Raw genomic sequence first — 13,580 nt, 5'->3', positions numbered from 1 at the left:
TGACAGAGAGAGAGAAAGTACAAGCAGGGGGGGAGGGGTAGTGGGAGAGGGAGAAGCAGAGGAACGTGCTTTCGATCCCAGGACCCTGGGATCATGACCTGAGCAGAAGGCAGACACCTAACTGACTAAGCCACCCAGGTGCCCAATATCCTACAAAATTTTTAAAACCAACATGGATGGGGGACCTGGGTAGCTCAGTTGGTTGCGTGTCCGACTCTTGGCTTCAGTTCAGGTCATGATCCCATGGGTTGTGGGATGGAGCACCACCCCCTATCAGGCTCTGTGCTCAGAGGGGGGACTACTTGAAGATTCTCTCCCTCTGCCCCTCCGCCCACCCACTCTCTCTCTCTCATAAATTAAATCTTTTTTAAAAAAAATAAATAAATAGAAAAAATAAAACTAACATGGAAATATCTCTAGTATAAAATGTTGAAGTGTTAATAACAAGTAGCAGAACAATATATATGATGTGGTCCCATTTCCGGTTAAAAAAAGTATGATTACATTTAGTATGTAGGCATGTAAATGCATAGAATGTTGAGTTTTAAACTGTTAACAGTTATCTCTGGGGATGGTGCTGAAGAAGTTTCAGGTTTGAGATCTATACTTCCATATTGTTTGATCCCTTTAGATAAAAAGTGTTTATAATTTACTTCTGCAATAAAAAGTGACTAGTTTTTAGAATGCTCCTAAAATTTACAACACAGGAATAGGCACTATCAGATTTTCTGTTGTGCAACTTTTATAGAGGGGATGTGCAATGATTCTATACTTTGCACATTCAGGAAAGTACATTTAGTCCTTTATCCAACATTTTAAGCAAAATATAACAAATTCAGAATATGTCCAGAACATAATGATCTCTCCCTGCCTACGCATACACACACACACACATCATAGTGTATGAAATGGCTAAAAGGAATCCCAATAGTTGTCTTCAAATATTGAAGGTAACCATAGAGAAGAGGTTTCATCCATGCTTTTCTTAAAAAATAACTGGAACTAATGGTTAAGCACATGTTATTGGTTTTATTATTATTTTATCAATTTGTTGCAAATCCAGCAGCACAAGTAGCTACATTGGGACATCCCTATCCCTTGAACCTAGATGGATAATTAGTGGGTAGAATGCAATAGAAATGACCTCTCTACTATAGGAAATATTAGATTAGATGATATCTTTGAATTCAAAATTCAAGAACACTATGAACTTTGTCATGATAGTTTAAGAAGAAATTTTACGTTCTCTGTTCTTTCCAATAGATACCAGCGATGAAGTTAACTTAGAAAAGAACCAAATATGAGTTAAAATAAAATTTTAACATTAAATACACTCACACTCAATATAGAGACTCTTCTTTTGAGTGCTTTCTAATTGTCAGGGATTTTCCTAAGTGTTTTTGTATACATTGTATCAATGACATTACCACAGATATTTTTTGTCCCCATTTTTATAGATGTGTAAACAGGACTCAGCAGAGATAAATATCTCACCCTCAAGAGATCACTCAGTTAGAAAGCGTGGGTTCAGTATTTGAATGTAGGTCAACCTGACTGTCAATACCATGCTCTTAGCCGCAATGTTATTCTTATTCCTTATTTTATTTTATTTTTTTAAAGATTTTATTTATATATTTGAGAGAGAGAGAGAGAATAAGCAGAGGTAACAGCAGAGGGAGAGGGAGAAGCAGGCTTCCCACTGAGCAGGGAGCCCCACGCGGGGCTCAGTCCTAAGACCCTGGGATCATGACCTGAGCGGAAGGCAGACACTTAACCAACTGAAACATCCAGGCGTCCCTTCTTTCTTATTTTAAATGTTTGGATATAAATTAAGTTACAGAGAGAGGAGTCAATAATTTTGTAACTCATAAAGATGTATTGTCCAAGTATGAGAAAACTAAGAATATTAGCATTATATTAATGTTGTCTAGGAATTAGAGTCAAGCTTTCTTGGGTTGTAACTAATTGTTATAACTAGAGTGACCATATGACCTAGTTTGCCCAGAAGAGTCCCAGTTTATTATACTTGTATTTATTTGTAATTACCTGATGTAATTATAAATAGCATCCTCTTTCAGTCTAAAAGTATCTCAGTTTGGATGATTAAATTATAGTAATAATTATATGCATGAATTATAGCACAAAGATAATTATGAAAGCAAAGTAAAATTGGTTTAGAATAAAACCATAATCTATAAAGAACCCAGAAACTAACTATACTGTCTAAGACTAAAAGAATGGCATGAAGAGATAAATGTCTTTAAATCTGTTACGAGAGGGAAAAATATATGGCATTCATATGTGGTATCTAGGCTTAATTAGTCTATATGTTCTTTCTATTTTCAACCTGTAGGTGGCCACCACAAGCTACACTTATTAAACAACTCATTAGTAGCATTTTCAATACTGTCATCTTCAGATAATTAGCAATTTATTTAAATAACCAATTTCTGTAGAAATAATTGCCATGAAATGCCCTGAACCTACTTTTTTATAAACTATAATAAAAGTGTTAAGATAATCCCTGACATTTGCAAATGCCATTAGTTCACCTTTCTTTTTGCTAGTCCTATGGCATTATGTTTAAACAATTACCTGATAACAGAGCAGTTTAATGAAACAGTACAGTAAGCACATTCTTCAATATGGCCAGTGAGGACATTCAGATTTAGAAAGAAACCCAGTGTGCAGACATGTTTACACAGAGAAAAGACACACAGCCAAAAGAAAAAACATTAATGAAATAAGTACATTGTTGCAATTTCCAACTTGGTTTAGTTTTCATTATAGATGCTGCAACATATGCACTCTCTTCGGAAATAAGAATGAGAGTTCTGTAAATTGATTCATGTAATGGGCTCGTATAAATTAAAATCATATGAATCTATGAATATGTAAAATATACTCATCATATTATTTGTTCAGTAACCTCCACATGGGAGAAAACAAGCAGGGAATTTTTCTTACTTTCATTTTAAAATGTTTAAGTATAAGTTTTCGCTTACAAAATGGTGCAAATTTTCAAAGTCGACGTATCATAGAAAACCGTAAATGGTTTTTAGATCTCAACTGGTATTTAACATTTAAAGTGGACCAGAGTTCTTCCTTGCTATTCAGTTCTCTATTCCACTAAGAGGGCGCAGACAATGTTTCTGAGTTGCCAGTGATAAAACTCTTTGAGGCTTTCATAATTTTAAGCTGTTGCCTTTCAAATGATAAAACAGAATTAGAATTCAAAGCCAATGGTGATATCATTTTCTGGCTAAAACGAAATAATCTGAGAGTCTAGTGAGTACTAGTCGCTACATTTTTCAAACATTATGTATATCCTCACAATAAGTCACATACCCATTATCCCCATTGTACAGATGAGGAAATTCAGGCTCAAAGAGTTTAAATCATATGTGCCTGTAAGAGAGGCAGGGGCGTGTGGTAAAATAATGTATTACAACAATAAAACAATCAGTATATAGTATGACCGTAAAATTCACTGCTACATTTGAATTTGAGGGCTTTTCTTTATTTCCAGATTACCATATGCCTCAGTCCTTCCCAAATAAGTACTGCTGGCAGTGCTTTTAGCATATAAATATAATGAGTTTACCTACAAATACAAATATATGGACTATTTTTAGAAATACACATATTTCCTTAGCCAAGAAATTCAGAACCATGACAGGCTTGGTGAAAGTGGTGTATAAACATTTCTCATGGAATTCTGCCTATGGAATGTGCAGGGCAAATGTTATCATACTGGATAAAAATCTCCCCAGTCTATGTCTACTCATGTCTACCATGGTTATCTGAGAGGGAGGAAGAGGAAGATTCTAATGATGATGATAACGCTGATGACCAGAACTACATTTTACTCACGGAGAATCCAGACTCATTCCGAAGTGAGCATTTTTCTGAAGACATTAAAAACACACACACACACACACACACAACAACAACAACAACAGAAAGAGTTCCTGCATCCACTAGGATCATATTATTTCTTTCTTTGGAAATCCACGAATTCTTTTCTCTCTGAAATCCTGTACTCTTTGCACTCTGTGGGTGGTTCCCTCGCCAGGGTGTCCGTGGTAGCACTTGCCTTTAGTGTAAAACCTTCGCTTTCATTCTCAGGAATACATTCTCTTTTCACTTTACAATGAATTACATGTGTAAATCTCTGTGCCCTGTGATCAGGCTGCATTCCTCAGAGTCTGCTGAAACCCAGGCCGTACAGCAGGCAATAAGGTTTTGTTCTCTTCAAAGATAGTAATGTGGACAAAGACATCTCCAGCTGGACCCTATCTGAACCCTGAGAACCAATGCTTTCTCTAAACTGCCTGGGCACTTTGCAGAGGAGGGGCTCTACTCATTCATATTTGCTCTACTGATTAGTAATTGCTCCCTTAATTACTCAACAATAAAATTTCGTCCTAAATTTCAATAGGGCAAAAAATGAGAAATCATTTTCAGTCAAAATTATGTATTGTACCCAGCACTGTGTCAGCTGCAAAAAGGCAGCAATAGAGGTGCCTCTTCTCAGTGAGTTTATGAGGCTGAGCAGAGGAGATACAAACACGGTTGATGCATGTCCACGGCCTGATTGTTGGGGGCAGAAGAGTCAGAGGACAGGATGAGCCAAGGACACTAAAGAGGTGCAGGAAGGCTTCATGGCAGATGAAGGACTTCAACTGGGCTCTTGAAACATGGTCTGGGTGGGTCTGAGGTTGAGAACTAGGCTATTTCAAACCTGGAAGGGGTTGGGGACAAGATGAGCCAAGTTGCAGATATACTCCTGAACAAATCATGTTCATGAAACACGGTAATAGCAAAACTAAAATGGCCTCGCAGGCTGGGAAATGGTAGACAAAGCATTTAGATGGGGAAAGGTGTTGCCTGGTGAACAGAAGAACAGCCCTTCCCTCACCCCCAGCTACGACCACCATATTTTCTTTTAAAAAGGCTTTTTAAAATATTGACCTGGCATAAGAAAAAAGAGGTTTGAATTTCAGCCGTGTCTTGAACAGAAGACATTATAGTATAAAGTAAGTCCAGATTTATTTTATTGTTAATAAAAAAAAATTCTTAGGGAAAACTAAAAAGAATATATACCCTATGTCCACGTCCCTGGCTGTAGCCTTTCTATAGATTATAAGGATCTTTCTAGGTTGATTAAAAAAGTAATAGGATTTTTATCTGTAAGAGGAGACAAGGGTTAGAACTAAAATAGTAAGATTCCCTGTTCACGGTGTAGAGACCTCGTGTAATGAAAGAGAAGACAAGTTATACTCAGTTCTACATTCAACAACTGCTTCCAGTCATGTAACTTTCATTGTCATAGATGCATTTATACTTTTAATAAACATCATAAATATTGTAGGAATCTGTAGCACGTATAAAGTAGACTGCATGATCAAGCAATTAGGAAAGAGAAAAGATTTTAACACTACATTACTTCAGATAAGATCTCCCAAAGCATTACCTAAAGGAGCTCTCCTACGCCCAACCTCATGGCAACCTCTCCTATCATGCCGGATGGCTGGTCATACACTCTCAACCTGTGCATATCAGTGTGGCCCCTGGGACCCTTGATATTCCGGGGGTTTGAATGATGATAAGTGAGGACACTCCTCAGGCAAATGAGTGGTTAGAAACCAGTCGCTACTTGGATAACCATGGAGTAAGAAAAAACTTTTAATGGACCTAAATAAAACCAGGTAAAATCAAATCATCTATGTAAATCAGGTAACACAATGACAAGCACATACCAAGTGCTTAATACAGATTCTAAAAACAATAAAAATATAACGAGAACAACTTTATGTAATAAATTCAACAACTAAATGAAATGGACAAATTCCAAGTACAACACAACTAACCAACTGACAACAAAACCCAGAAAATCAAAATAAAAAATAGCCCCATAACTATTATAGAAATTGAATTCATAATAAAAAAGCATTTTTATCAAGCAAACTACAGGCCTAGACGTTCACTGGTATATTCTATCAAATTCAAGGAAGAAATATAAACTTGCAGAAGATAGAAGAAACAAATACCAACTCATTTTATGAGGCCGGCATGATTCTGATACCAAAACCTGACAAATACACTAAAAGAAAATAACATTATTGGCCAGTATCCTTCACTAACATAGAACCAAATATCTTTAATAAAATATAAGAAAAATAAATACAGCAGTATATAAAAGGTGTAAAGCACTATGGTCAAATGGAGTTTATCCCAGGAATGGGAAGACGGCTTAACATTTGGAAGTCAATTAATGTAATTTACCATATTAACATAAAATAAAAGAATAAAAGGGAATAAAATAAAAATAAATAAATAAATTAAATAAATAAAAATAAAAGAGAAGAAACATGTTAGCATTTCAAAAGACTGCAGAAAGTGCACTTAAGAAAATTCATCCATGATGAATACTCTCAGCAAACAGGAATAAAAGAGATCAATTTCTGACAAAGGGCATCTAATGATAAGCATATAGCTAACATCATGCTTAATAGTAAAACATTATCTTTCTCTATATACTTTACATACTACCTATGTACTATGTACTTTATCTTTTTCTATCTTTTGCTATCTTTTGCTAGCATGAGCAATCAGAAAATTAAAATTTAACATTTACAACAGCACAAAAAAATAAAATAGGAATAAAGTTGTAAAAGATAGGCAAGATCTCTACACTGAAAAACTACAAAATATTTCTGAGAAAAATCAAAGATGTTTAAGAAAAAGAAGAGATACATTCATAAGCTTGAAGGTTCAAGGCTGTTAAGATGTTAAATTTCTCCAAATTGATCTATAGATTCAACAAAACCCAAATCAAATTTCCAGTAAGCTTTATATGACGAAACTAAGCTGATTCTAAATTTTTTTTTTTTTTAATATTTTATTATTTGACAGAGAGAGACACAGCGAGAGAGGGAACACAAGCAGGGGGGAGTGGGAGAGGGAGAAGCAGGCTTCCCGCGGAGCAGGGAGCCTGATGCGGGGCTCGATCCCAGGACCCCAGGATCATGACCTGAGCCGAAGGCAGACGCTTAACGACTGAGCCACCCAGGCGCCCCTGATTCTAAAATTTATATGGAAATACAAACAATCTAGAATAAACCAAAACAATCATGAAAAAGAAAACAGAATTCAAGGACACTTTTTCACATCAGGACTTGCTATAAATCTACAGTACCAAGACAATAGTTTAAGAATATAGAACAGAATAAAGTTCAGAAAGAGTCCACACATATAATAAGGTCAACTGATATTTGACCAAGTTACCAAGTCAGTTCAGTGGGGGAAAGAAAAGTCATTTTAACAAATGGTGCTAGGATGGATATTTTTATAAGAAGAAAAAAAAAATCTTTACTGCCACCTCACTTCATACAAAAAAAAATTTTCTTTTTAAGATTCAAGCTGGATTGAAAATCTAAATGTAAGAACTGAAACTATAAAGTTCCTAAGGAAATAAAAAATAGGACATTATCTTTGTAACCTTGAGTTAGGCAATGATTTCTTGGAAAGGACATTAAAAGCACTAACTAAAATTTTTAAAAAATTGATAAACTGGATTTTATCAAAAATCAATCAAGAAGCCAAAGTCTAGGAAAAATACTATATTTACACACATTTATTTGAGAAAGAACTCATACCTAAAATGTATAAAGAACTCCTATAAAACATTAATTACAAGATGAATAACTCAATTCAAATGGGCAAAACTTGAGCAGATATTTCAAAAAAGACAACATACATAGGGGCAATTAGTACATGAAAAGGTGCACCATCTCACAGCCATTAGAAAAATCAAGAAGACTGGGGCACCTGGGTGGCTCCATAGGTTGAGCATCTGCCTTTGGCTCAGGTCATGATCCCAGGGATTGGTTTTTGGGACCAATCTTGGGATGAGCCCATGTAGGAATCCCTGCTTAGCAGGGAGTCTGTTTCTCCCTCTGCCCCTCCCCCCCACACACTTGTGCTCTCTCTCTCTCTCTCTCTCTCATTCTCTCTCTCTCAAATAAATACAATCTTTAAAAAAAAATCAAGAAGACTGATAAAACCAAACATTGACAAGGATGTGGGAAAAGTGGAGCTTTTGTACGTTGTTGATAAGAGTATAAACCATAAAAACACTCTGGATAATTGTTGGAAAATGTCTTTAAAAATTCAGCATGCATATAGCCTATGATTCAGCAATTTCATTCCTAGATTTTCACTCAGGAGAAATGAAAACAAGGCTAAAGAATTGTATGCACAAAAATGTTCACAGCACCCTTACTTTATAGTAGTCTCAAACTAGAAACCATCCAAAGGTTCATCAACAGAGAATGGAAATACAACTTTTGGTCTGTTAATTTAATGAAAACTATCAGCGATAAAAAAGACTCACTAACTGGTACCTGCAACAACACAGATGGATAAAAACAAAACAAAACAAACAAAAAACTATGGGGCACCCGGGTGGCTCAGTGGGTTAAATGACTGACTCTTGGGGCGCCTGGGTGGCTCAGTTGGTTAAGCGACTGCCTTCGGCTCAGGTCATGATCCTGGAGTCCCTGGATCGAGTCCCGCATCAGGCTCCCTGCTCGGCAGGGAGTCTGCTTCTCCCTCTGACCCTCCCCACTCTCATGTGCTCTCTCTCATTCTCTCTCTCAAATAAATAAATAAAATCTTAAAAAAAAAAAAAAAAAAAATGACTGACTCTTGGTTTCAGCTCAGGTCATGATCTCAGGGCCCCGATCTCAGAGTCATGAGATTGAACCCCACATGGGGCTCTGAGCTCAGTGTGGAGTCTGCTCAAGATTCTCTCTCCCTCTCCCTCCTCCTCCCTCTTCCTCTCCCTCTGCCACTCTGCTCACACACACGCACATGAGCACTCGCTCTTTCTCTCTCTCTCTCTCAAATAAATAAATATATAAAATCTAAACAAACAAAACAACTATGTTGAACAAATGAAGCCAAATGCATGCGTGTGTGCGCACACACACATAAGGGTATGAGAGAGAGAGAGACAGAATGAACATTATTTCATTTATATGAAGTTTAAGAACAGTCAAAAAGAAGATACGGCGATATAAGTCTCAGCTGGGAATGGAAGAATTGAATACCGAGCAATACCAGGGAATTTTCTGGTGTAAAGGAAACATTCTCGATCTTGTTTCAGATTGTAGTTACTACAGATGCATACAATTTTCAAAGCTACTTTAGACAAACACTTAATACCTATGCATTGTATTGTATATAAAATATACTTCATTCAAAAAATTAAAAATATGTAAATACATATAAGAAGTAGCAAAAAAAGTCCATGACAAAAGTCAGCATTTCCCATTTGAATCCACTTCTAGGAACTCTTTTAATGATCAGCTCATTCAAAGATTCAGTTTATAAAATATGAGAGCACTTTCCCATTTGCAGATATAAGCTAAATCTGTGAGAAAGTGAATCTTGTATTTTAAAGGTAAATAGGACTAAAGATCATCATCTGCAGTACATCATAAAAGACAAATCTGGAGAATAGGATGACCCATTGGGAACCCCTTTTATGGCGGTGTTGGCCTTTTCAATGTTTGTAATTTCCATGAAATTTTCTTGAAAGCAATGCTTTGAAAGAAGCCACATATATCACATATAAGGATGTACACACACACGCACACACACACATACATACACATAGACACACAGTCAGGGATAAATCGCTAATTGTTAAGAGTAGGACACATGGAGTACAAAAATGATGCAAATATAAAGACAGGTATCATGGCTGGACCATAGATCTAAATCACAACTCCTGAATTAGGCAGGCATGCGAAGCGCCACTCTGCAGAAAGGCACAGCTCCAGCAAGCCCCAAAGGCAGGATGGCCCTTTGCTGACTGTTGTACTAAGTAAGACCCCAGAGCCAAATTTCAAAAATGTCATCAACTGATCACAAATATTGTTAACAAATAATGGGAGTTTCTGTTTCTGCACTTTATGCCCAAATTGCTATTTGAGTGTATCTTTACCTCTCCAAAACAAGAAAGCAAGCACTCAAAGGTATTATTCCTATTAAAACCTTGTAATCATAAACTTATCTTCCCAGCCGAATCTTTAAAAAGTATTTGGCGTACAGTTTATGTCAAGTCTGTGATGGGTTTGCAATGAAATACCCTCTCTCTGTTTGCTACTTTTCCGATCTTTTATCTTTTCTGATGAAATTTCAAGCTCTTGTCAAATTGAGGTCTTTACTTTGTCGATTGGCATGGATATTTAGGCTGAATTGGCAAGAGTGCAACCCCGGATGATTCAACTCCTTGCCAAATGGCATTTAGCTAACTTCTGCATGCATGAAAAGGAGACAGCCTATTATCAGGACCAACTTGGTGGAAAAAGGATATACACTCAGTATGTAATGCACATATCTAAGCAGAAATGCGATACATATGTTTTTCCTCATTCATAGACGCTCATTCAATTTATATTGTTGCCATAAGTGTTTCATCATCCAAATGCTTAAATTGTACATAATGATTCCAAATAGCATCGGGCCATTCAGAACTGAGCACTGGGCTTCGCAGACGTGCTAAATCCAGTTACAGAGGTATGACTAGAACATGGTTTCCATGCCTCAAGGGGATAGACTTTTTTAGTAACCTTTGCCAGAACTGCTATATATTGTTTTCTCAACAGAGCTCAGAGACTCTTTGTAATTGTGTAGAAGCTGACAGAAATCGTATTAGACTATACCAGTCTTTCAAATCTTTTCAAGTATATCTGCAACGGGTGTAAATAGGGCCAGCAGTCACAATGTATATCTTTTTTCGAACACTAATATTTGTTTTACCCTAGGCAATAAGAATGAAGGTGTGAGAAATGGCATGCTCACAAGCAGTAAGTGGCTTAAAAAAGGTCTCCTGTTTACATTCTAGAACATCATTTATTTATAAACTCCAGAATACAAATCATAAGATTCCCAGAGTTCTTATTTGCTAGATGCTAAACTGTTACAGGGCAGCTCTTGAAATCTGAAATTTAAAAATGGCAAAGTATTAAAAAGTTTCAGGAAAAATGAAATATGTCCCATATCGAGCACAAACTGAACGAGAGAAACATATTTGTGATTGCCAAAAAGGGCTAGCACTCTAAAGACTGTAGGCAAACAAAATGCTAACAAGTTTAATTATTCACAATGGCACATTTATGGAGAGTATAATGTTGCAATCAATAATTACAAGCCCACAAAAACAGCATTGTAATAATTCTACAAGGCGTGTTCAGAAGTGAAATAATTTGGAATTTGAAATCAATAGCATTTATAGACATTGGAAAATGTCAAATAGAAAATGAATGCCAGTATTTGTGTTCTTTCTAGAGCATTCTTACTACCCAGATTTTAATTATTCCATAAAAGATTTGCTAATATCTGAAAGCAAAAGCTAACATTCGCCCCTTCATGACTCAATTAACTCTTTCAACAGATTTAGATTCGTCACGGAGCTGCTTTATTTATTTATTTTTTCAGTTTCAAGTTTTTATTTAAATTCCAGTTAGTTAACATACAGTGCAATGTAAGTTTTGGAAGTAGAATTTGGTGATTCATCACTTACATACAACACCCAGGAGGGAGCTGCTTTATATACAGGAAATGGCAAGTCTTCTTGTGAACTAATGTTTTTCTAAACTCTGCCCTTTAGTCAATGTGCCTTCCTCTGGCTTCTCCCCTCTATGCACTGCTTGGTCTCCTACTCACGCGTTAGTTCCCTTCACTTCCTGTCAGTCTTTGTTAGCCTTCAAAGTAAAAACTTTGGCATAAATACTTCCTACCACATGATACTACTTTGGTAACTTCTTAAAATAAAATGCTCCTTATCATTAAAAATAGGAGAAATTGGGTGAGGGGTATACGGAAACTCTATGTACTATCCTTTCAACATTTTTATAAATCTAAAATCATTCCAAAACAAAAAGTTTATTTAAAAAAGTTACCCCTTATACAACACTTAGATTCTTCCTGCTTTTATGAAAATATCCATTTGTGTATATTATTTGGCAAAAACAGTAACACAAACTTGTGAATATTAATAGTTTTTTAAACATAGCATTTATAGGGCGCCTGGGTGGCTCAGTTGGTTAAGCAACTGCCTTCGGCTCAGGTCATGATCCTGGAGTCCCAGGATCGAGTCCCACATCGGGCTCCCAGCTCAGCGGCGAGCCTGCTTCTCCCTCTGACCTTCTCCCCTCTCATGCTGTTTCTCTCTCTCTTGCTCTCTAATATATAAATAAATAAAGTCTTTAAAAAAAAATAGCATTTATAGTTGTTTTCATTAATTGCCATTTCTTAAGAAATAACAGCAATATAAGAGCTATATTTTATTGAACTGCCTAATATGTGGGCAAAGCAATCTATTAAGGCTTTTACTTATCTATTACTTTTGATGTTGAAAACGGCAAAATATCTTGCCCTTGTAATAGTAACTGGAAGACCTTAGATGATTCCACCCAAATCTGTTGATTCCCAAATGAGTGGTGCTTTTCACATTGCCTTGCTTCAAAAAGTTAGTATTTCTATTCATACGAATCTGGTTCCAGGCACTATACTAAGTTATATATTTGTAAGAGTGCTCAAAAATAACCTTGCAAACAAGTTATTAGTCCTAGAAAGTGAAGAAAAAATCCTGCTACCTTCTAGTAAAAGTTGTTCTAGTTATGAAAGCATTATTTCACTGTCAACTCTAGTCTTTGCTGACATTTCTCCCGGTTTCTGAAAAAAAAAAAAAAAAGATGTATTTAACCATTTCTCTATTAATGGAGTGATGTCCACTCACCTTATGTTTCACCAAATTACCTATCAACTGAAAAAGAAAGAGCAGAAAATTTAATTTCAGGTTACTCCAGAAACTATGGCAACTGGGCTGTTTTGGCAGTCAAAGGGTTTAAAATCTAGATTAGATAGATGGATATATTTACATATTCACTTCTACATTAAACAGAGTGGATGACACATCCCTGTATAAAACCTATTATTTAAACACTTCAAGTGCAAAGTGTTAAAATAAATGGCTCATGACTTATGAAGTGTTAAAATAAACGTTTATTTCAACACTATACATGTCATAAGCCATTTATTTCAACACTTTCTACTTCAGAAGGCTCACTCAGACAAAAAGGAAAGATTTCATTTGCTAAGACTATGTCAAGAGGCCAAGACACAGAGGATAAAATTGAAGTTTTCATGCTAGAGTACTTGTTTTGGGGAGGCTGGATCAAAAAGTAGGATGGGGAGGTTGAGGCTTCACACCTGGTAAAAGCTCTGTGAATGTGGTAAGCTCGTCATCCATACCACCTACAATGGGTTCATTTAGACATCCAATTCTCTTAACCAATTGTGAGGCTTCAGGGCATGCCTGAGCATCAGGTTGCAAATGAAATGTACTGGCTGGGGTATTTCTACAAAGAAAACATACGTTTTATCTTATGTCTCCATTTATGTGAAGAGCCTGATGTAACCCGAACTCATTAGGAAACAAAAGCTTCTAAGAATAAAGTCCGAGTTTCATAAGCACAATAAGTGCATATGCTTACACAGCACTT

General features: G+C 36.2%; 1 protein-coding gene across 2 annotated transcripts in view; it reads right to left on the bottom strand.

Moving 5' to 3' along the window:
- Window positions 1-13,580, bottom strand: part of DPYD (dihydropyrimidine dehydrogenase) — a 794,994-nt gene that overhangs the window by 158,007 nt on the left and 623,407 nt on the right. Inside the window, exon 19 of one of the 2 annotated variants that reach the window (XM_078072719.1) lies at window positions 12,605-12,750. The exons of the other annotated variant lie outside the window; for it this stretch is intronic. Within the exon in view, the coding sequence (XP_077928845.1) occupies window positions 12,722-12,750 (29 nt within the window). The 3' untranslated portion in view covers window positions 12,605-12,721. Of the gene's footprint in view, window positions 1-12,604; window positions 12,751-13,580 lie in introns of those variants that run through there. 2 annotated transcript variants of the gene reach the window in all.

Source organism: Halichoerus grypus, chromosome 5, assembly GCF_964656455.1.
Source record: "Halichoerus grypus chromosome 5, mHalGry1.hap1.1, whole genome shotgun sequence".
NCBI classification, from domain to species: Eukaryota; Metazoa; Chordata; class Mammalia; order Carnivora; family Phocidae; genus Halichoerus; species Halichoerus grypus.
The sequence above is the reverse complement of the archived record's forward strand: the minus strand, read 5'-3'. Positions and strand labels throughout refer to the sequence as shown.